General features: G+C 38.2%; 1 protein-coding gene across 2 annotated transcripts in view; it reads left to right on the top strand.

Annotated features, from left to right (window-relative positions):
• Positions 1 to 22,392, top strand: part of LOC102195555 (metabotropic glutamate receptor 8-like) — a 134,609-nt gene that overhangs the window by 9,392 nt on the left and 102,825 nt on the right. The window contains exon 2 of one of the 2 annotated variants that reach the window (XM_005747626.1): positions 445 to 1,243. In XM_005747626.1, coding sequence (XP_005747683.1) covers positions 593 to 1,243 — 651 coding nt within the window. In that variant the 5' untranslated portion in view covers positions 445 to 592. Of the gene's footprint in view, positions 1 to 441; positions 1,244 to 22,392 lie in introns of both variants that reach the window. The other variant, XM_005747625.1, reaches the window with a different exon arrangement.

Below are 22,392 nucleotides of genomic sequence, written 5' to 3'. Positions count from 1 at the left end.
TAACACTCGGCTCATCTTTGCAGCTTAGATGTTTTCAATGCCGCAATGGCAACTTTTTCAACTTTTATGAGTTGAAGCAGGGTTGTCTGAAGGAAGATGTGTCACAAATCAGATAGTAGGAATGGCATTTTGCTCTCATAAGACCCTTTAATTGGCCAGTGTTTCCCATATGTATTTTCTAAATGCTGAAATTGGAGCCATGGGGATGTAATCACATCTTTGCTTTTTAAACACCAGACAGAAACTCTGCTCCTGTAGGAATCTTTGTTGTTATTATTGAGCAGAAAAGTTATTCTGGTATTTGGCAGCACAAATATTTAAAGGTTGTAAAGCAGAATAACAAAGAAACACCGTGGCATGCCTTTGCTCAGAAAAACTTGTGCAATCTCTTGTTTAAAGGTTCTTTTATTTTTATTTATCTGGATTTATTTTTCTCTCAAGCAGGTCTCTGAAAGAATGTGAAGCTGGAGCTGTAGAGACGAGAAAGGTGTTCTTGCCACAGGAACCTGTACTACAGGAAATCTTCAAGGTCACTGCTCCAAAGTGGACCTGCCTGCAATGGTCAACCCTGCCCCAAGTGAAAGGATATTCCATGTTCTGGCCCAGCCTTCCGTTATCACACAGCCTGCACTGTCATTTGACTGTTGATTGTGTGATAATATCAACACTTACTTTTTCCACACCTCTTGTCACTGCAAAAATGGTGAGGGAGTCAAAGCCCCTGACTCTTTACAGTCACTGCTTTCTCTCTGTGCTGATGCTAAAGAGCTGCTGGCTGCAAGGTTCCACCTCCCAGAAGCCTGCTGTGTTAGCAGACTCCCAGCAGGGCTCACAGGAGTATACCCATTCAATCCGCCTGGATGGTGACATCATTCTGGGTGGGTTGTTCCCTGTGCATTCCCGTGGTGAGAGGGGGATGCCATGTGGTGAATTGAAGAAGGAGAAAGGCATCCATCGACTGGAGGCCATGCTATTTGCCATCGACCTCATCAACAAAGACCCAGACGTGCTGCCCAATGTGACACTTGGGGCACGAATCTTGGACACATGTTCACGTGACACCTATGCCCTGGAGCAGTCCCTTACTTTTGTCCAGGCACTAATTGAGAGGGATGGCTCTGATGTTCGCTGCACTAATGGTGATCCTCCCATCTTTGCGAAGCCAGATAAAGTTGTGGGAGTCATCGGCGCATCGGCCAGCTCTGTATCGATCATGGTGGCGAACATCCTGCGACTGTTCAAGGTACAAGAATGCTGTGTGATTCCTTGAAGTTTTTTGTTTGTTGTTTTTAAGAATAATGCTTGGTTATAGCAGTGATTCGAGGAGTGGTTAGGTTAGGTTTGTGTGTTTGTGTGTCGGTTTTTGGTGTTAGGTTGGGTCAGTCAACAGACGTTTGTGGTTGTTGGAGTACGGTGGGGTACATTGTACCTCACCATATGCTTGGTAGTCCTAGTACTTGTAAGGACCAGTCTCTAAAGCCATAAGTTCTGAATATATATGTCGATAAATACTTGTATGAACAATCAAATGTTATTTAATTAATATTTAACAGCTTCATACACTGTCACTAACTCCATGACAACTCCAAGAGTTAGAAAGCTAATATTGTTATCTCAAAATAATGTTTAGAATCATTATTTTTACTAATGATTTTTTAACTGAAAGAACATTTATACCCATTAAGTTGATAAAGTAAATCATGTGTATATACAAGCAAGATACAGAATCTTCTGTATGTCAGTTTAATGCTAAATGTACTTGTTGAAAGCATGTAAAATATTTACATGTAGAGAGATTTATTGTGTCAATCAATCTGAAGTGTATTTTAAGATGTAAACATTGCAAAACACAAAAGTGAGGTTGTACACACTGTACACCTCAGTACCGACCTCAGTAAATACTTTGATAAGTTTATGGCCTCCATCACTAGCTTCAGGACTTATCTAATAAATAATTACATTTATTTTCATAAATTGTGAATCCATCTAAAATTAAATCCACAGTTAATCAGGGTATGCTACCGGGGATGGCTGCCCTGTGACTGATGAGTTGCTACCATTTGCTATGCAGTGTCATGGTTCCTAAGATAATAAGATTCAGCCCTTGCTTGTCATGTCCACTATGAAAAAACAAGATACTTCTCATGGGATCTTTTATGTACAGCCTTTGGTCTTACAGTGTATATAAATTATCTGTCAGACACCTTTTTTAAAACCAGATATTATAATATCATAACATCTTCATCTTTGGGAAAACTTCTGGGAGTATCCTGCAAAAAATTAGAATATGCTGACAAAAGCATCTTTAACCCAAAACAGAGGGACAGGTGTATATTTGGTGCGAGAAGCAGATTACTGGGTGTTTTCACAGCCTGGCTAAATCTTCTGTTGACCTCCGCAGTGTGAAAAGATTCACAGTGTGAAGAAAAAATCGACTTGTCAGCAGCTGTGGATTCAAAAAATCTTCAAGCTGCTTGAGTCAAGTAAGGTGAACATATTTTCATTTGAGACGATGCGCTGATTATATGAATAAATATTAGTGATGTGCCTGTACTTTATGTTTAATCATGTTTAAAAAGCACAAGAAAATCTGACTCCAAACAAAGCAAAGAAAGAAGTCAAAACATTTGCACACTTCTGTATCTGCTAAAGATTTCTCTTTGCAAAAATCACAATTTAAGACATTAAAGTACAATTTAATTCTGTGATATTGCAATCATCTTCTATTCAGTCATGATCCATTGTGTAACATGTATGAAGTGGAAAGTTAAACATTTGCCTTTGTAAATTAACTTGACAATGAAGTAGGAGAGATTTTCCTCTACTGTTTGGTAATTTACGAAGATAAATTTTATTTGACATGCTTTTCAAATGCTTTCACCATCTTCCATCATCATCCAACAATACTGTGATTGCGGCCATTCCCCAACTCTCTGTGAATGGTACTCATGGCCATTGATCACTGGTCTTTGATCACTGAGCTTTGATCAATGGTTGTTGATCAGTGGTCATGAGAATTTGCATATTAATGATCAAGGAACCAACCTCCCAGCCCATTGTTCATTCAGTGGGGCCAGTTTCAGTCATTGTGCAAATGTACTGTTTATAAGATTTGGGGAAACCTGCAGTCAGCTGAGACTGAAGAAGTCACTTGGATGAGTGACGAAACATTTCTCCGACTGAAAACGCTACGTCTAGATGAACAGAACTTTTGGGATTTCCTTTCCTGGATTATTGAGCATGCATAACGAGATTTAAAAAAAATACCTGATTAAACATACACCTGTATTATTGGAAAATTGTACATAAAGTATCAAATAATAATTATTTTACAGAAAAATGTTTCCAAGCACTGTTAAATGGATTAATAATACTGTTGCATATGTTTATGTTTGAGCTTGTTTTAAATACCTAACATTCTGTTGAATGTCCAGCAACATATTCTGGACCACATGTCTCTATAAAAAACACCCGCAAAAAAAAGTTAATGAGACACAGGCCTACATCTTGATTTTTATTTGTTTGTTTGTTTTAAAGTGTAATATATTAAATATATTAATGACAAAAGAAAAATCAGTTTAATCAAAAACACCGAGCAGTGTGTGATACGGTATGATATGTATAGAATAGAATAGAATAGAATAGAATAGAATAGAATAGAATAGAATAATCCTTTAATTGTCCCACAAGGGGAAATTTGGTTGTAACAGCAGTCAAAAAGACACATATACAAACAAACAGTACACAGGACACAGAACAGAAAGATACACAATTTTTCTTACATATTTACATTAAGGACAATGGTTACTTTATACAGAGAGTACTGTACAGTTATTAAATTAAATAAAAATAACTACAGATAAGAGGCAAACTAGGTTGTAGTGCAAATCTGTTAATTAACTTATTGCAGTTACAGCGCAGATGTAAACATCTATGTTTGTTGGGAGCAGTTCTGATTGTGCAGTCAACTGTCAATATCTACAGGGGGATTCAAATCATCAATCTTAAGTCATTGCTAATTGCACTAATTAATAAAGTTTTTACACTCCATCTTCTCTAAATTACACATGTTAGCTAAGGTGGTTAGCAAGTTGAAACTCATCTGTTCCCATGATAAATCACAATTGTTTACTTGCTAATGCAAATTGGGTTTCCATACATCATGTGGAAGGGAGTCGGAAACAGCTTGACTTGTATGCTAGTCTTGCATTGGTTTACCAAGAAAGATCAGAGGTTTATCAACAGTGTGCATGCATAAACCACCAGAAAAAAACTCTGGGTTTGTCAGATTGCCCTGTTTCCGCCATTGTTAAAACCCTTAAAATGGAGACTAATCTAAGCCAGCCTGCTTTCCTATGACTATGAAACAAACAGCACTTTCAGCAACAATAGCTGACTGCGCCCCCCAGATGTCAGTAATATGCAGGATTGATTCCAAAAGGCGTGGAGCTTATAACAGCATGTTCTGATATGAAGGAACACATTTTAATTTGTTTGTTTTGAGATTTGACACTGCAAGCACTTATTGCCTTGCTCTAAAGCTGACAGCTGCTTGCTCGTGGATATTCTAGTTAAATTGGTAACCTTACAACCATAACCATATGCCAGTCAATAATATCCTACTCTCTCTTTGGCAGCTACTGGAGTTGCTGGTCTGAAATTTCAAAAACCTTTACTTCAAATACCACCCACTTCATGTCACCACTGGTTGTTTTTCCCGTAATCACTCAAATTTGCTGAATGTTATTAACTTTCTATGACCTCTGGTCAACATGCCAATGCTAATGGCTTCCAATTGAGGATGTAGCTTCAGTTTTATCCTTCTCTCAGCTGGATACAGAATAGATAACATGTTTCTCACTGACAAAACGTTGATCTCAGCTGTTGCCTCATTCTCTGCACAGACAAACTGTGTCTGAAGGCAGCGAGTTGCTGTGCACAGCAGCAGACATACTCCACTGCGTTAAATTAGTCATGAAGTGTATGATTTTAATGTGTGTGTGTGTGTGTGTGTGTGTGTGTATTAGAACCCTAACAGCTTAATGAGGACGGAAAGGCCCAACAACATCGCTTATCTAAAATTAGCCAGAGATGCCTCTGGGGGCGGTGGGGGAGGGGGTGGTGGTGGTGATGGGAATAGCCAGATAATGCTGACGCAGAGGTTTCCTCACCAGTGCTGTCACAGCCTTCAGCTATAGTCACAACACTGACAGATAACAAGGCTTATTGAAAAGGCTCTTTTTAGTTGAGGATATTCTGAGTAAAGACACTACGATAGGCATCCCACTTATACCCCATTTGGTAATAACTAAATAAAAATAGTGTAACCACATATCCATATCCAGATTCTGCATCCAGATAGAGTTGTATTGTTTTTAAGCACTTGACTCATATTTTTAATGAGTGTGCTATTTCACAAAATGAACATTCTCAATACAATCATGGACTGTATATAAATTAATTTCCATGACATTACCCATTTGTTAGTTATGTGCTGTTGTGAAACCCTGTGTTTAGTGGGTTTCCTTTCCCCATCGACCACGTGATGTTTTGAAACCAGGCTTGATAAAATGCACTGCACAAAGTGGCAACTTTATAAAAGGGATGCAACTTATTGAAATTATATTCAATATGGCTTCAGAACGACCAGCTTAAACTCATGGAAATTGTTTACTGAAGTCAAACATCACGTGACCCTATACAAGCCATCATCCTTTTCAAACCTCAACTTTCTGGCAATTAGAAAAAAAATGCAGGTGTAAGAAAGGTCTTGTTATCAATAATATCATTTTACAGATTACTTGGGGACAAACAGAAACACAACTATGAAACATTTTATTGTGACTTTATTTTTTAGTGGTCCTTTTTATACAGGTAATGGCCATAATGTGTTTATATGGTAAAGAATTTTGGGCTTAATTTTAGATAGGATATTACTAACACACAGCAGTAAGTGATAATCGGTCATTTCAATAATAAGTCATCCATAGATTGTGCTGATCTCGTTCCTTCTCTCCAGAGGATGAACCTTTTGATGACTTTACAGCCTTTCTTCTTTTTCAACCTTTTACTCCTGAGGTTAAATATGACACTTTTATTTCCTCCATCAGTAAAAAATATTAATATTTCCAGTCTCGATTGCAAAGAGATTTGCTTTTAATAAAAGCATTTTTCTTCCTTTTCAGACACTTCACTGAGGATATAAGGGGTGAGATATTCCATCTAAAACTGTGATATCCTCTAAGTCCATTTGCATAATATTTGCGCATCCTTTTCACACTGTAACACACAGCGTGAGCACAGTCCTGTGTTCAGGACACTCTGCTGCTACATTCCTTCATGCTGCTGCGTTATATTTCCATCTCTGCTGTCTGCGTGGGAGGAACTCAACCATGGTGTCTGTGTTTTGAATCTGCTGCAGGTTTAGCCAAAAACACAAAATAAAAAAGGAATCGGGTGGGAAAATACCAGAAAGAGCAATGAAAACAGAAGGAACCTTCTATTTGGCGCGATATGGCAGCCTCGCTTCTGTCAGTCTGCCCCAGGGCAGCTGTGGCTACAACTGTAGCTTGCCTCCACCAGTGTGTGAATGTGAGAGTGAATGAATAGTGGCATTGTAAAGCGCTTTGGGTGCCTTGAAAAGCGCTATATAAATCCAATCCATTATTATTATTATTATTATTATTTGAACAGTCAGACTGGATATCCAGTTCACAGAAAATGCTCATCAGTCTCCCAGCACTACGACAGCATTGTAATATCAAATGTAAACAAACCACCAAATCCATTCCAGTGCTGATAAAAGTAATTATCAGGAGATTCATCGCATCTGGATCCAGTGGTGTTCAGAAGCTGACTACTATAGATTGTTGGGTTGTAACAGTATTGATATTTATCCTGAGCTACAAGATTTTTGTCATGGTTCCTGTTATGTTAAATTTGATGTTTTCACTGATGACATATTTTTTGTACATATTCTAAATGCGTTTACTAACAACCTTCAGCTTACTTGTGAGTTTAGCAAGGATAAAATACATTTACTCAATATGTGGGTCGTTCTAAATGATGGGGCACTTTCTACTGCTACTTTCTAATATACTGTTGTTGGTCAATAGCATGCATACTAAAACATTTAAGAAGGGTACACCTAAAAGCCAGTTGAGGACATTGTATCAACCAAGAGAAGAATTTATAGCAAAAGCAGTAGATTTCTTTTAGTAGATTAGAGAAGTCACTTAGTGACTTGGTGACCTTGCCCTTGTAACTTTACAGATTGACACTAGGGGTGGGTTTTGATAATCGATTTATCGATTAAAATCTATTCTGGCTTGGATAATGTGATATCGATTCATTAAAGTCCTGAATAGATTTTTTAATATAAATTTATTTTGCCCAAAATGCCAAAATCACAGGTTAAACCTCACAAAATTTTGAAAACCACCAAACAGCTAAAACAGCTTTAAATGAGAGCAGGTACACGGATTCTGCACAAAGATGTAAACACAAAGCGCGACCCACCGACTGAACAAATTTAAACTTTTTAAAATTATGCAAAATGCAAAACGTTAGCTGTGTCTCTAATAAAACCGCTGTAACTTTAGAGGTAATGTTCATATGTTGATTAATGGTTTTCTTTCATTTTTGATGTACTGCAAAATATTTTTATAAAATCCCAGGCCAGGAAAATCACCTTCATGTTTTTCTGTGTTTTATCCCCAGCTACTGTGACACAAAGGCATCTGCTGTGATGCTCACACCTTTGATAAAGTCTTGCGAGTGTCAGCTTCCTTTTTATAGATGCAAAAATATGTAAATGTACCGATCTGAATTACAATATTTCTGACTGTCTGAGGCAAAATTTCCCAGATTCGAATTGAATTGAATTGAATTGAATTGAAGCAAATCGTGGATCAAATCGATTCGGGACCTTTTGAATCGGAATCGAATCGATTCTAGAAATCAGTGACGATACCCAGCCCTATTTGACACCTCTGTCAATCAGGAGGAAATAATAATCATACAGGACTGTGATTGGGACAGAATCTTTGGATTGGTGTGTTTACATGAAGCATTTTTATTCCAATCAGATTTTTAAACTGGTTACATGTCATACACCTCTCCAACATAAGCAGCAGTTCTGTGGCTAGAGACCTCTAGCTTTGTCTTATCTGACCAAAGGGCACACTTTCAACATGCATAGTCTTTCTCCAGGTTTTCCCTAGCATACTTCAATCTGGCTAGAAGACTCCTGCATAAGTGGAGTTTTTCTTGCTCTTCAACCACAGTCCATTCCTGTGCAGGGTTTAAGTGATTGTCTTCTTTGAGACTGCAATTCCAGACTTGGCTAAGTCATTCATTAGTTTGTTGACAGTTATCTTGGGTCTTTACACACAACTCGCACTAGTTTTTGGTTCAGTCTTTCTAATATTAACAAGGGTGACACAGCTAATTATTAGGTTTGGGTGGGGGTGGGGTGGGGGTCATTGCTTTTTCACATAAGGTGACGTCGGAAACTTAAACTACCTAATTTGTTTGATGAGCTGAAATATGAAAGTGTGATAGATGCGCAAAAAATGGTATTATCCTATCCTTACCTAACGACCATTTCCGGGTTCATTTCACACTCTGCCTCTTCAAAATGTGAAATGGACATGTCGGACTGGCACGTCTCCTACATGTTTTGCTGTGATATTGGGCTGGTATGTCCCTTTATCTTCTGTTGGTTGCTTTGATGACTTGTCAAGGCGTTTGAAACATCTCAAAATGTTTTTTTGAATATGACTATGAGTTTACTGTACTCACACGGCCTCTGCATAGAGCCAATTGTGATATGGTGGAATGGGAGGTTTGCATCATTGATGCATGTGCAAATGCACGATGCTATCATGTCAATATGGGCTGAAATCTAGGAGGATTTTTTTCAGGACTTTATTGGAAACATGTAAAATGAAGAATTAAAGCACCTTTGAAGGCAAAGGGGATCCAAACCTTTTCGGCAAGTTGTACCAAATACAGTACCAGTGAGAGTATTTCTATGGTAAACATTCTTATGAAGTGACACAACCATCTTGACCTGAACTGAATACTGGCTAAAAACCAAGAGTAGGTGGCACTGGAGGTTTAACAATTTGTTAATGACATCGTTGAATATCTAACAGTGTGACCTCTTATGGCACCATCACACAAGACCATCTCTTAATAATGTCCTAAAACTGTGAATGTGAGGGTGAAATCACTCCTGCCTCTATAAAAATGAATGCACACTGAAGGTGTCCTGTGGCTATTCTGTCGTGATTACCTAATCACTCTATTGTTTGAAAACAAATGAAACTGTGAGAGGAAAGAAATATAGGAGAGGGTGGACAGAAGTGAATTGCAGGGAGAATTTTCTCATTGTAGTAGCAATTTATTAGTGTTTATTATGCTGTCTGAAGCTGCCATTCTCTCTTTTTGTCTTTGTGTTAATAAAGCTTTTCATAACTTATTTTTATGGTTTCAATTTGTAATTCATCCAGTTTTAATGAAACATTTTTTAAACTGTCAGACTTTAACCAGATAGATATACTGTGTATCATGCAAGGTAATACATGGAGATATTCTCATCCCAGTTATATTGGTCAAAACAAAAGCTGCACAATGTGAACACTAAAAAAGAGGTAAAAGTACCAGAAAATGTTGCAATTAATATCAATAATCAATCAATCAATCAATCAATAAAAGCCTTCACAATAACAAAAGGTTTGTAAAAGTCTCCACTTAAAATTTAACTTTGTCAGTAAATCTAAATGAGTTTTTATGTTATTATTGAACTCAAGTTTGCTAATAAAGACAATGTCAATTTTTCACTTTCTGTGGAAGTCTGCAAAGTGATTATTTTTAGTTTTGGACAGTTATATCAACATTGTGTTCCTCAGACCTTTACCATCTCTGTGTAAACGTATTGCACTTTCTCTTGTTTTTCTCAGCCTTTCTCAAATGTATAAAAAGGCCATTATTCTTCCACTGGGTACCAATCTTAGCCATTTAGGAATAAAACAGCCCCGAGTAGGGTGGGGTTAATGCTCGAAAATCTCAAGCTGCTGTTGGTGGTCAGTATGACCTGCAAAGATCATCTATGATCAGCTGAACCGGAATAATGGTCAGAGGTCTGCTGGTTTTAAGAAAAGACTCATATTCAAGCACACAGACTACAGACTTCATCTTTGATTCAGAGCCACATCATTTCAGAATGATAGTTGAGCAAAGTGGTGTGATGGTGTTTGGGGAAATTAAATTAGTAAGTCATGTTGACTTCACACAATTACAACCTGCAGGTGTGAAACTCCAATTTAGTGGGCTGTTCGGTAAATTGACATAACTTCAACACAGATGCAGAATAAGATGAACTATTGTTTGTAGTTGGATAATACATCACGTAAGCCACTTCTTTCTTATAGTCATTTCTTCCTGTTCAGTGAAATTATGGTTAAGCTTTTTAATTTTAATAAAATGGTGAAATTGTCTTTATTGAAAAGTGCAATGCTTTCTGCCAATACACTTGAATTGGCTCATTTGTGACTTTGAATGAAACTAACTGATGTAGAAAATACTAAAATTTACAGTATACACACTCAACGTGCACCCTCTGTTTTTTTTTTTCTTAAGTTGTACTCAGCAGGACAAAATAAAAACAAAAATCCCCTGTCCAAAGATAATACAACAGAATGGCTGAATAAGAAAATAGCCAAGATGTTTCAGTGAAACTGAAATAAAACAACATTGTAATTTCCACAATGGTTTGAGAGGCTGCACAAGTCATACAGAAGACGACTGAAGTTACTTGGTTATTGTCGATAAAAGTGGTTCTACAAGCCAGTGTATTACATCATGTTATACTGTACATATGCGGTTTTATTTAAATAGAACCTAGTAAAGACCAGATATTTTTATGACTTCAAACATAAAATCTTAGAATTTAAAGAGGGTGAGCTGTTTTTTTCACAACAGAGGTTTTTAATTTAGCCAATTAATAATAATAATAATAATAATAATAATAATAATAATGATGATGATAATAATAATGATGATAATAATAATAATAATATTGATAATAATAATAATAATGATCAGCTAGTCCCAGATAGCTGAGTCACATTTCATTTTTTTTTTTTTCTTGATGGGGAAAAATAATAATGGAGAAAAATCAGCATAATAAAATAGTCATTCTATGCAGACCTGTTTCCTACCAACAGTCTATGCTGTAGATAGAAACCAATTTTGGTAAAAGGCAGAACGTGACAGGATGCTTCAGGAAGGACTGGGAAAAACTGGGAACCTATCATGTGATAATATTGCATCACTGCCTAGCTGGCTGTGTGAACTGAAGCATTACTAAAAGATAGAGGGAAAGTTCGCAGCTCTTGAATGGTGGATGGGAGCCCTACAGGCAACTGCTTACGCAACAGGAATAAGTGTGACTCCTCTTCTGTCTCCTCAAATTGTTATTTTAGATTTGGATCAAGACATGCTCAAGGAAGTGAAACCCCCTACAGTGAGTCACAACTGCAACTGGTTTGTTGACCACTGACCCACTCTTTATCATTCTCTCAACACTTTATTACTGCTTAGAGACAATCTAACCCAGTGTAAGTGAAGTGTGATGTCATTTGAAGTTTTGACTTATTGGTCATTTGATCTTAAATGAAATGACCCATAAGCTTGACCATCTGATTTGAATAAAAAAATTATGGTCCAGATTTTGAACATATAAAATGAGTGTTTCAATGAGAGCTTCATATATCAAAGAAATGAAAACTTTTCAAGATATAATTTTTTGAAAAATGGTCTGTCAACCCACACATCTTTTGCATATTGAAATGGTTTGCTGTGTCTCCCACTGTCAAGAGGACATTCCAGGATTCAGACAGAGTTACTCTAGGAGGCCTGGAAACCTCTAGAAAGTCTTTAATTCTTCAGCAAAACTAGTATCTTCAGCTTTATGTGACAAAGTAACCTACAAAATAACCTCCAGCAGGTGGTCTGAATGTGTTTGACCAAACAATCAGAAACAAACTTCATGAGGGTGGCCTCTGAAGGTTGTAAAACAGCTAACTGATCATTTGCAGAGCAATGTCCTTTTTAAGTAGTATCAGTTGAGTATTAAAGGTACAGCATAGCACAAGTTTCAGTCATGCAGGGATTAAAACCCATGCCTTGGAAGAGTTCAGGTCTTAGGAGGTTAAAGACATAAAAACCTGGATGATCTCTAATCTCTAATCTTGAATTTAGTTTCATCTGAATTCAAATTAAACTAAATGTACTTGGCTCTATAAATCTTGGAAACAGTGTCTAACCAGATACTTGATCTGGACGGCATTAACTTGGCCTTTAGTAACACTGTTAGGAATCTTGGATTGTATTATTTTAGGGTCTTTACACTACAATAGAAAAAATGCCTTGAGGCAACTGTTGTTGTGATTTGGCAGTATATAAATAAAACTGAATTGAGTTGAATTTGCCTGAGGGCCCGACATCTTTTAGTAGGCTCTGTGTTCACTGCCTGGGACAGTGAAGCTCGATTTGCATTTGCCATAGACTAACAGAACAACACTGGCGCACTGTGCTTTTCACAGATGAGAACAAATTTTCCCTGAGCACATGTGACAGGTGTAAATTCATCTGGAGATGCCACAAAAAATGATATCCTGCCTGTAACACAATTCAGCATGAACAGCCTGGGTTCCTGAGAGTATGCAGGCATATCTTGTCCAGATCATATCTGTCCAGATCTGGAAGGAGCCATCATCTGTCGTCTCGTTAGGAGCATACCAAAAAAAACTATTGAGTTTTTTCCATTTTTAATTGCTATAATAAAATTTTAGCTAAATGGACTAGCATGGTATATCATTTATTCATTTTGATTTTTAGAGTTTATTTGAATACAACCGTCTGTAGGCTGATAATTTTCCTTTCCATCAAATAACATGGCATCCTTTCTAACACATTACTCAGTTCAGCATAAGTATCCAGGATGTGTTTTTTCTTGCCATTGAGATGCGTGTTTTCAAAGTGTTCCTTTAATTCTTTTAGCAGTGTAAGTTGAGTCCAAAAAAGGAACATGCAACTATTTCAAGTCTTAGCCTGGGCATTTACGTGTAGTTTGACTTTGAAATTGCTAAAATGCCTTCCAGTTAATTATTTCTTACTCTGGAGGTTTTCATTCAGCCTTATTTCCCCACTCCAGCACTTATTTGCCTTTCTCACTCCCCTCCTGTCCATCTCAGAGAATTTCAATTAACATGACTCTTTTACCTCTCCTGTTGGAATTGAACATGCATTGTCTATAGACCTTCTGAATGTCAATGCAGCTGCAACTCATTCATAACCACCAACCAATCTATCGCCAATCTTTTCACTTCACCTTATAAATCTGCGCTGCAGGAGTGTATATGTTTCCAGTCTGTTGAGATATTGCTACACTGGATTCTATCACTGACATGTTTCTGTGTTGCCGGAAGTAATAAAACAAAGCAGCTCTGTCAATGTTGTATTTCCAAGGTTTTCCTAGGTTCCTAGGCACTTATCATTTTCCAGCTCGGCTGCAGGGGTTGCAAAGTGAATGTGGTGAATTTTCTACCTACTGAATGAACTGCAGTCACTCCTGGAAAATACAGTTGTCCCTTTCAATAGTGATACTACCTCCACTACGCTGTACCTGTCATTATATACTTTAAAAATAAAGTTTAGTAATTTTAGTCATGTTGTAGATCAATCAGAGAAAGTTATATTTTCTGACATTTATTGACTGAAGATAGTGTATTTTCATCTGTTTAGATTCTATCTTAAAGTTTCATTTTTTTCTCAATCAAACTTCTTTAAACTATGTCCTTCAGGCGTCCACCCACTCAGCAGATGTTTTTTTTTTGTGAAGAGTCCGTGTGTTTTTCCATTGGATTTCTATAACTAAGTGATGATGAATACATTATTTGCTTAAAAACTATTATTTGCCTTGAAAAACCCTTGACTTTGATGCTCTCCTTTAAGTGCTCTGAGTCACACAGAAGATGTGAATGTGTGTTTGACTTAAACACACATTCACATGCTACTAATCTTTTTTTCCCTCAATATCTGAAGTGCTCAGATGCTCCTGTGCAGCTGTTTTTTGTGGCGATTGGTAATTTGTCATTCACTCTGCTACCTGATTTATCAGATAAGCTCAAGGGTTTGGTTCCACCCTCCCCATCACCACGGACACGTTTTAAAATGCATTGGTGATGCATGGCAAGTGTTGAGTCAGGGTTGGAAGTTACACTGATGAGATCAAACAGTAACAAGACATTTATTGGAACGCCGAGGGTTTTTATGCTTGAATAAGTCGGTCAAACGGGGAGGGATGGGCTGTCATCTTGGGAGACTCTGTCATAAATGGAGGAGCCATCTTCTTATTCTGTCTTTGTACACACTTCATGCTTCATTTGTGTTTCTGACACACTCCCATGCTCATCTCTTCCTCTCTGCTGTTCGGCCGTCATGTCTGAATGTGTTAGTAGCTCTAACTGCTGTGGGAGAGGCTTTCCCTAGTCCGCTCAGTGTTGCCAGTTGTACCTCAGCTATGGAACAGGAATGAGATTTTTTTTGATTAACTGAGTAATTAATATGTCTAGAACATATCATAATTTATAGAAACATCCTAATTCAAGTTTCTAAAAGGCCTAGTTGATGTCTTAAAATGTCTCTCTGGCTAAATATAATTTGTTTACGATGATATGAAACCAAGAGAAGAAGCAAATCTTCTCCCAGCTATTAAGTTACAGCACGTTACATACATTAATTTTGATCAGCAACTTTTGTAGTTGGTTTTTAGCTCTTTTGGGTACTTTTTAAAAATATGTTTTATTTTACAGGACACTATACCGTATAGAGGCACTTTGTGTAGTCCCCTTATTTCCCAAGGGGTTGCCACAGTAAAGGGATCTTCATGTTTGCATTAGCACAACTTTCAAGTTTAACTCTTTGTAGTCATTGCACAGTTTTATTTTATACAATAGTACAAAAAATGTTAGTATTGTCCCACATCGGTGATGACGACAGACAAAGCACAATAAATCAATGCCACTTATACAAAATAAAATACATACAATATGTGCAGAAGATAAAATATCCAGTATGTTCAGAGATGAAATGCACAGTACGTGCAGGTAAGAAAATGTATGTGCAAAAATAACATCAGGTATCAGCATTGACTAAGGCTATAGCCCTGCTGTAAAAGCTTTTCTGGGCCATGTTAATAACCTTTTGTAATGCGTTTGTGTGTGCCGTGGTGCAGCTCGAGAACCACGTAGAAATGCAATACGTCAGCACACTCTCAATTTAGCAGCGGAAGAAGATGGTCAGCAGCTCCCTCTTCAGGTTGATCCCCCTAAGGCTCCTCAGAAAGTGGAGACACTGCTAGGCCTTCACAACCTCAAGAGGTGTTTTGTTAGATACTCCTCCTTGGAAAAAACATCCCTCTTATCCAAGTTTTGGACCAGTGCTTGAGAAGTACACTAGCTCATTACCCCTTGAGGCTGAGTTTTTGCCTCCTTCTAGAATCAAGCCAAAGAATGGATTTTTCATAAAAGAGGCAAATGTGGCACCACACAGGCACTAAGGAGGGCCACTAAGATAAGAAGCCACTAAGGTATGATGTCCTAATTACATTCAATTTAAATATAGAGTAAGATAAAACATGACTATAATTCTGTAAATCCTGTAAGGAGACATTGTTAAAGAAGTACCCTACATCCCTTTATAATGTATTAAAAGCATCAGAAGGGGATGTGTCCTCTGCAAGAATATGAACGAACATCGATTAGCTGACCACATAAAGGTAGACGACAAAATAAACTGTGGTAGGGTGGTTTTTGGCTTTTGGGGCAGTGTCAGGAGAGGCTGACTAGCACAGCCATCATCTAGTAAAACTAAATGATCGGATCATGATCATCAATGATCATCAGAAGGCCTAGCATACATTTTCCCTGCTATGCAGATGACACACAGCTTTAACTGTCCATGAAGCCAGACAACACACACCAGAAGTCTTACTATGGATGGCATTACTTTGGTCTCTAGTAACACTGTGAGGAACCTTGGAGTCATTTTTGACCAGGACATGTCCTTCAATGCACATATTAAACAAATATGCAGGACTGCTTTCTTCATTCTGTCTCAGAATGATGCTGAATGTAATTCATGCATTTATTACTTCTAGGCTTCTAAGATATTATTATCAGGATGTCCTAAAAACTCTCTGAAAAGCCTTCAGTTGAGCCAAATTGTTGCAGCAAGAGTACTGACAGGGACTAGAAAGAGAGAGCATATTTCTCCTATATCGGCTTCTCTTCATTTGCTCCCTGTTAAATCCAGAATTGAATTTAAAATCCTGCTCCTGACACATACAAGGTCTTGAATAATCAGGCCCCATCTTATCTTAATGATGGATACCATATCACCCATTAGAGAACTTCGTTTGCAGATTGCGGGTTTACTTGTGGTTCATTTAAAATATTTAATATTTAAAAGTAGAATGGGAGACAGAGCCTTCAGCTTTCTGGTTTCTGTGGAAACAGCTTCCAGTGTGGATTCAGGAGACAGACACCCTCTCTACTTTTACGATTAGAAACTTTCCTTTTTGCTAAAGCATATAGTTAGGGCTGGATTGCGTGACCCTGAATCCTCCCTTAGCTTCGTGGCAGATTCTCCCGTATTCATCCCCTATCTAGACATTTAGTTGTATTAATTTGCTCATTTTTTTTAGCACCACAGATAGCAGATCACTTCAGTCTGTTTTTATGACAAAATGCTGACTACATAAATACAGTTTATGGTCATTCATTCTGACCTTCTTCGTCATTCCATCATATCTTGATGTTAGCTGGTGGCAGGTTTGAGGCACAAGTGCCTGCTGTTTTCTTTCAGATGAAATGGGACTCTTCCTGTGTGGGAGCTTCAAGAAATAGTGAGCATGTGTTAACACCTAAATCTGAAGTGAACAGCTGCAAGTTTGAATGCGCTACAGGACGTCAGGACTTATGTGCCTTTACTAAATATTCCACTTTTGTTAAATTCCAAACCTGAACTGATACCCCCTCCTCCTCCACCCAACCCCCCCCAACCCGCCACTTCACTGTCTGAGTTTCTGACTTATTTCAAATGCTTGTGGAGAGGAAACACAATGTGCTTTGACAACAGAGACAAAACCTTTAACCTCCTAGGACCTGGCGTCCACATATGTGGACATCACATTTTGGGTTATTTAGACCAAAATACTTAACCTTTCTCTACAGGGGCCTAATATCCACTTACGAGGACACTATACTGCTACTGTTCTATCGAAATTTTAAATGAATATCCTCATATGTGGCTCTCATTTTTCTTAGAAACAAAATTTAGGTAAAAACAAAAAAAATCTGGTAATTCTTTGTTTTTACATTCATCAGGTCCCAATCAGACCAAATATGTCATGGTCCTGAGTCTGCCGACTGAGTGTTTTGTGTTTCTTTATGCTTTTGTTTATTCTGAGTATGTATTCTGTTATGATTTGCCATTTGTTAGGTTTCTGTTCTGTGCCTGCCCTGGTCCCACTGTGTTCTGTCTGTCTATGGTGTCACACTGTCTGCTTGTGAATCTGTCTGTTTAGTTCAGTGTCTTGTCTGGTTGTGTCTGAGTTTCCTGTTTTATTCTGAAGGTCCCCGTCTCATGTGAGTGTGTTCAGGTTACGTTTCCCCTGTCCCGTCAGCTCTGATTTCTCCCAGGTGTGTTGCCCTCCTGTCTCTCATCCCCTGATTACTGGTGTGTGTGTTTAAGCCCTGTGTGTTCTCCTGCCCATTGCTGGTTTGTCTGTGTTCCACGATGTTCAGTTCCTCTGTCTGCGGCAACGCGCCCCGTTTCTTATGCTCTCAGGTTTGTTGTTTAGTTTTCCCAGTTTAGGTTTTTCCAGTCATTTGTCATTCCTCACTGCCTGTTCTGTCACTGCCACTTCTGTAAATAAACGTCACTCTCATCACCAGTCAACTGCCTGCATTTTGGGTCCTTTTCCTCCTTCACCACACGGCTCGCCCCAGCAGCCGTGACAAAATATCAAAGAGAAATTAATAATGCATGCCATAGAAGAGTTCAGGTCTTAGGAGGTTAACTGTATTTTTTTCAAGCAACCAAACAATTCACTACACACCCCACTGTGCTTCTAGCTTTCAGCTAAAGCTCTCTCTCTCTCACTCCCTCTTGCTCCGTGTGTGTAGAAAAGGCTATTACCAAGCCAGTTCCATCTGTGATGGTTTAATCACTATGTTTATTCACCCTTTTTGCCCCAGATTCTATTTTCACATTCCTCATGTTAATATTGCTCTCTCTATATCTCTGCCAGTTTTTTATGTCAGAAGTCACAATTCGCACCGAGAGGATTAACTGGACAATGTCTCAGTGTTTACACTGATGTGAAACATTAATCTTCATTTTTGCGGGAATACTTGGAGCATAAAGATAGTATGCTATAATAATAAAGATAGTTCTTGAAGAACATGCAGTCTTTACGGGGTTATCTGGAATTTTCAAGGTTATGAAATTATTTGATATCTATTTTAAAAAACCTAAGGAGTCATGAAAGACGTAGTTTTTGAACGGTTCTGCATTCAGGAAAAGAACCGTGAAAAATCATGCCATAATACAATTTATGTTGTGTTGTTCAACTTAGATCTGTACGTTTGTGTTGACCATTTATAGTAAGCGAAATCTTTTATCATTGATCCGTTCTGTCTCACCAGCAAAGACTATGCTACTTTTGCTTCATGCTTTATGTGGGATAAAATCCGGTGTCTCTCCCCCTCTTTTTATCAGTAACAGTGACTGTGCAGAAGGACTAATGAGATCTGCACCTACCAGCTCTGCTGTTCCATCAGTATTATAAAAGAGAGCACATTAGTTAAAAACAAAACAAGATAGCGAAACAGTAATACTAGTATTTGGTCTTTTATCGACGTTTTATTTTAATTTTATTCTTGTGCTTTTGTTGAGCTTACAGGTCAGAGGGTAGAGAGATTTGTCTAAAGCATTGAAGTTGAAGGTGCTGTAAGAAAACCACTACAATATATAACAATAGATTTCCTCAAGCTAGTTGTCAAGCTCCGTTTTGTTGTGTTCCTGTTGTACCTCCAAATCTTCCTTTCAGATTTGTGTAAACTTATAATTTTCATATATGCGTGCGTGTCGTGAGTTGGCAGCACAGTCAGTCAGACTGTTATTGAAATAAAATGTAATTGAATGTGAACACAAAGACATTTTCAATCAATTCTTCTATTTTTCTAGACCTCCTTTTATAGAAGTAGAATTAAAAAGCTGGCTTACTTTTAATGCTGAATGTGTCACTAGTCACACAGCTATGTGTGTAATGGACTAAGTTACTCCACACATGCATCCTGATGTTCCCAGCTGCAGGCTTCAGATGGGATGCTGGGTCAACACAAAGATGTGTTGCATTAGTTCTCTCAAAGCCTTAGGATAATGATGTCACAGCATGCCGTTGCTAACATTGTTGATTCAGATTATCATCAAATGTTTCTTCAGATTCATCTCCTCACCTCTCGCCACAGCAGCCCAGTGTAGCCATGACGTTTTTGGGTTAAGCTGTGGGAGGGCGGTGCTCACTGCCTGCCATAGGATGTGATCCCTACTGACACGTGTGTGGTGACACACAGCCAATGTTCAACCATCAAACTGAGCTACAGTATATGACTGGACAAAACTGCTTACTGCTTTCACTTGACAACAGTTTGCAGCTTTTTTGTATCTGAAAACATCAAATTTCAGGAGTCAGACAGACATATTTGAAATGAAACCAATAGTCAGCAGTAAAGTAAACAAAAACTGCAAAGTCCTTTATCCAAACCAAATACACAGAAAATCTTCAAGTTTATTTTTTTGTTCTCTTGGATAGAAAACTCAGTAATTTTGTGTTTGGAAGTGAAAACAAACAATTTGAAGATGTCATGTTGGCCAAAAAAAATCACTGACCATGCTTTAAATAGTCTAGAAATCCTTTGAGAAACTGGTCCCCACAAGTGATAAAAATCTTATGTCCTGTATAACTAATAATAACGGGTTTCTGTACTAATGAGACCCAGTTTTCCTGACACGCTTTTATTTTCTTACTTGTCAATTTGTCTTTACAAAAAGAACTTTTGTCAAGTTTCTTTCGAGAATGTGAAGAGTGAGGAGTGAGAACTTGTAGCAATCAAGCTAGCTGTTATCTCTTCTTTTTATGAAAATATTGGTGATGAGAATTAACTCCTGATATGTTTTTTGTCACATCATCTTCTGCAGCCTTTTCCTTAGCACTGATACAGTACTTGTTGGTCCTGACAGCTTCTTAGTACTGATTAGTATACCAACCCTGACTCCCCAACTCACCCTGTCCATTTCCATCCTCAGGGCAAATCCTCCTACATCACTCCAGATCAGCAGAAAACCTGCTTCCTGTCATCACACTGTTATTGTCAGGGAGAAATAAACTGAAAGTACAAACAGCTCATATTCATGGTGTTGTTGTTTTTTTTAAAAATCATGCTGATATGATAAAAAGAAAATGCTCCTGTCAAATGTCAAATGGAGCAGTAAATATTGCTGTAGCTGGCTTAAATCTTGATATTTACATATTCATTTTAAAGGGACAGTGCATATTAATGAGCATATGTAAATGTTCGTGGCAGGTCAGAAAAAAACTATGAATAAGAAAATACACATCATGAGACAATGTAGAACTATTTAATCCAGACAGCAAATAAATCTAATTACAACATCAACTCCCTCAAGTAAAACAGTAGTGTATATAAGATATCATAGAGTAGAGAAACACTCTAAAATTGAGTCAGTTGAAATGAATGATTTTAGATATGTTAATAACATGATTCTTAAGTACATGGAAATATGTCAAAAGACACGATTTCTATAAATTTATGGAAAGGTTTGCTGAATAAATGACTAAAACAGAAATGCCTTGTTTCAGAGCCAACAGCAATAGAATATGATAGAATAGAATAGCCCTTTATTGTCATTGTACATTTACAACAAAATCATGGGTTCTCCACGCTAACTCTGCAGGAATAAAATATAAATAGTAAGACAGCAGGAATAAATAACAAACAGAAGAAATATATACAGTTAGGAGGAATATATACAAAACAAGAGAAAGGCACACATTGGAGCGCAAAGTGCTTGGAAGCAGTGCAAAAGGATTTGGTCTCAGTCCATGTGTCTGAGTGATGAGAGTTACTTAGACCATGGCTCAGATTGGTGAGGTGAGTGGGCAGGGGTGAGGTGTGGGGGAATAATGATTGTTAAGAGTCCGAATGGTCTAGGGGAAGAAGCTGTTTGTGAGTCTGGAGGTGTGGGACCTGATTGACCTGAGGCGTTGACCACAGGGCAGTAGATCAAACAGGTGGTAGGCGGGGTGCAAGGTGTCACCTGTGATGGCCCTGGTTTCCCTGAGACAGGAGGAGCTGGTAATAGTGTCCAGGGGTGACAGATTGCAGCCAATAATTTTTTGGTCGGTGTTAATTACCCTCTGCGCAGCCTTCCTCGGTAGTGGCCCTTGTGATCAACTTACATGGGGCTGAAATGAAAAACACCTCAAAAATCAAAGTGAAAAAATGAGGGCAGAATAGTCTATTTTCCCAAAAGTTCATAGCAGTAACTCAAAATGGTTTTCAGTAGTTTGTATTATCTACAAGGAGTCTCCTCCCAGATTGGAACTTCTGGACAATCGGGCGTGTTACCTGGCGGTGTTGGATGTTCCAAAACATAATATGCTAGTGGTGCTCTGTTGGATTTAGGTCAGGAAAGCATGTGGGCCAGTCAGTGGTAACAGTTTCCTTATCCTTCAAAAACTGCTTACTGGATGAGGTTGGGCATTGTTGCACACCAGGAGCAACTGAAGATCCACTGCACAAGCTTGGAGTCTGATGATGGGTCCAGGATTTCATTCTGACCCCTCATGGCATTCAGGGTGCTGTTGCCTTGCCTGTAGAGGTATGTGCATCCTTCCAGGGATATGCATCCCTAGCCCATGACTGGCCCACAACCAAACTGGTCATGTTAAACAATATTTTAAGCAGCTTAACATCTTCCGTGGCTTTTCCAGTTTCCACTTCACTTCCCTCCCATATATTCAGGTTAAACCTACTTGCCTGCCTGACCCTGCTCTTAAAACCACAGGATGCCAGTTATGGTATTCAATAGCACTAGAGGGCACTGGCCCCTGATTCCACCCTCTTGTACGGTGTACATTTTAAGACATCGTCAGGTATCAGACAAAAAATTGTCAGGTGTCAGTTGTCAAAAAAAAAATTGTCAGGTGTCAGAAAAAAAATTGTCAGGTGTCAG

Source organism: Pundamilia nyererei, unplaced genomic scaffold, assembly GCF_000239375.1.
Source record: "Pundamilia nyererei isolate P.nyererei 1_Seehausen unplaced genomic scaffold, PunNye1.0 scaffold00201, whole genome shotgun sequence".
In the NCBI taxonomy this organism is placed as follows: domain Eukaryota; kingdom Metazoa; phylum Chordata; class Actinopteri; order Cichliformes; family Cichlidae; genus Pundamilia; species Pundamilia nyererei.
This window is presented reverse-complemented; position numbering and strand designations above follow the sequence as displayed.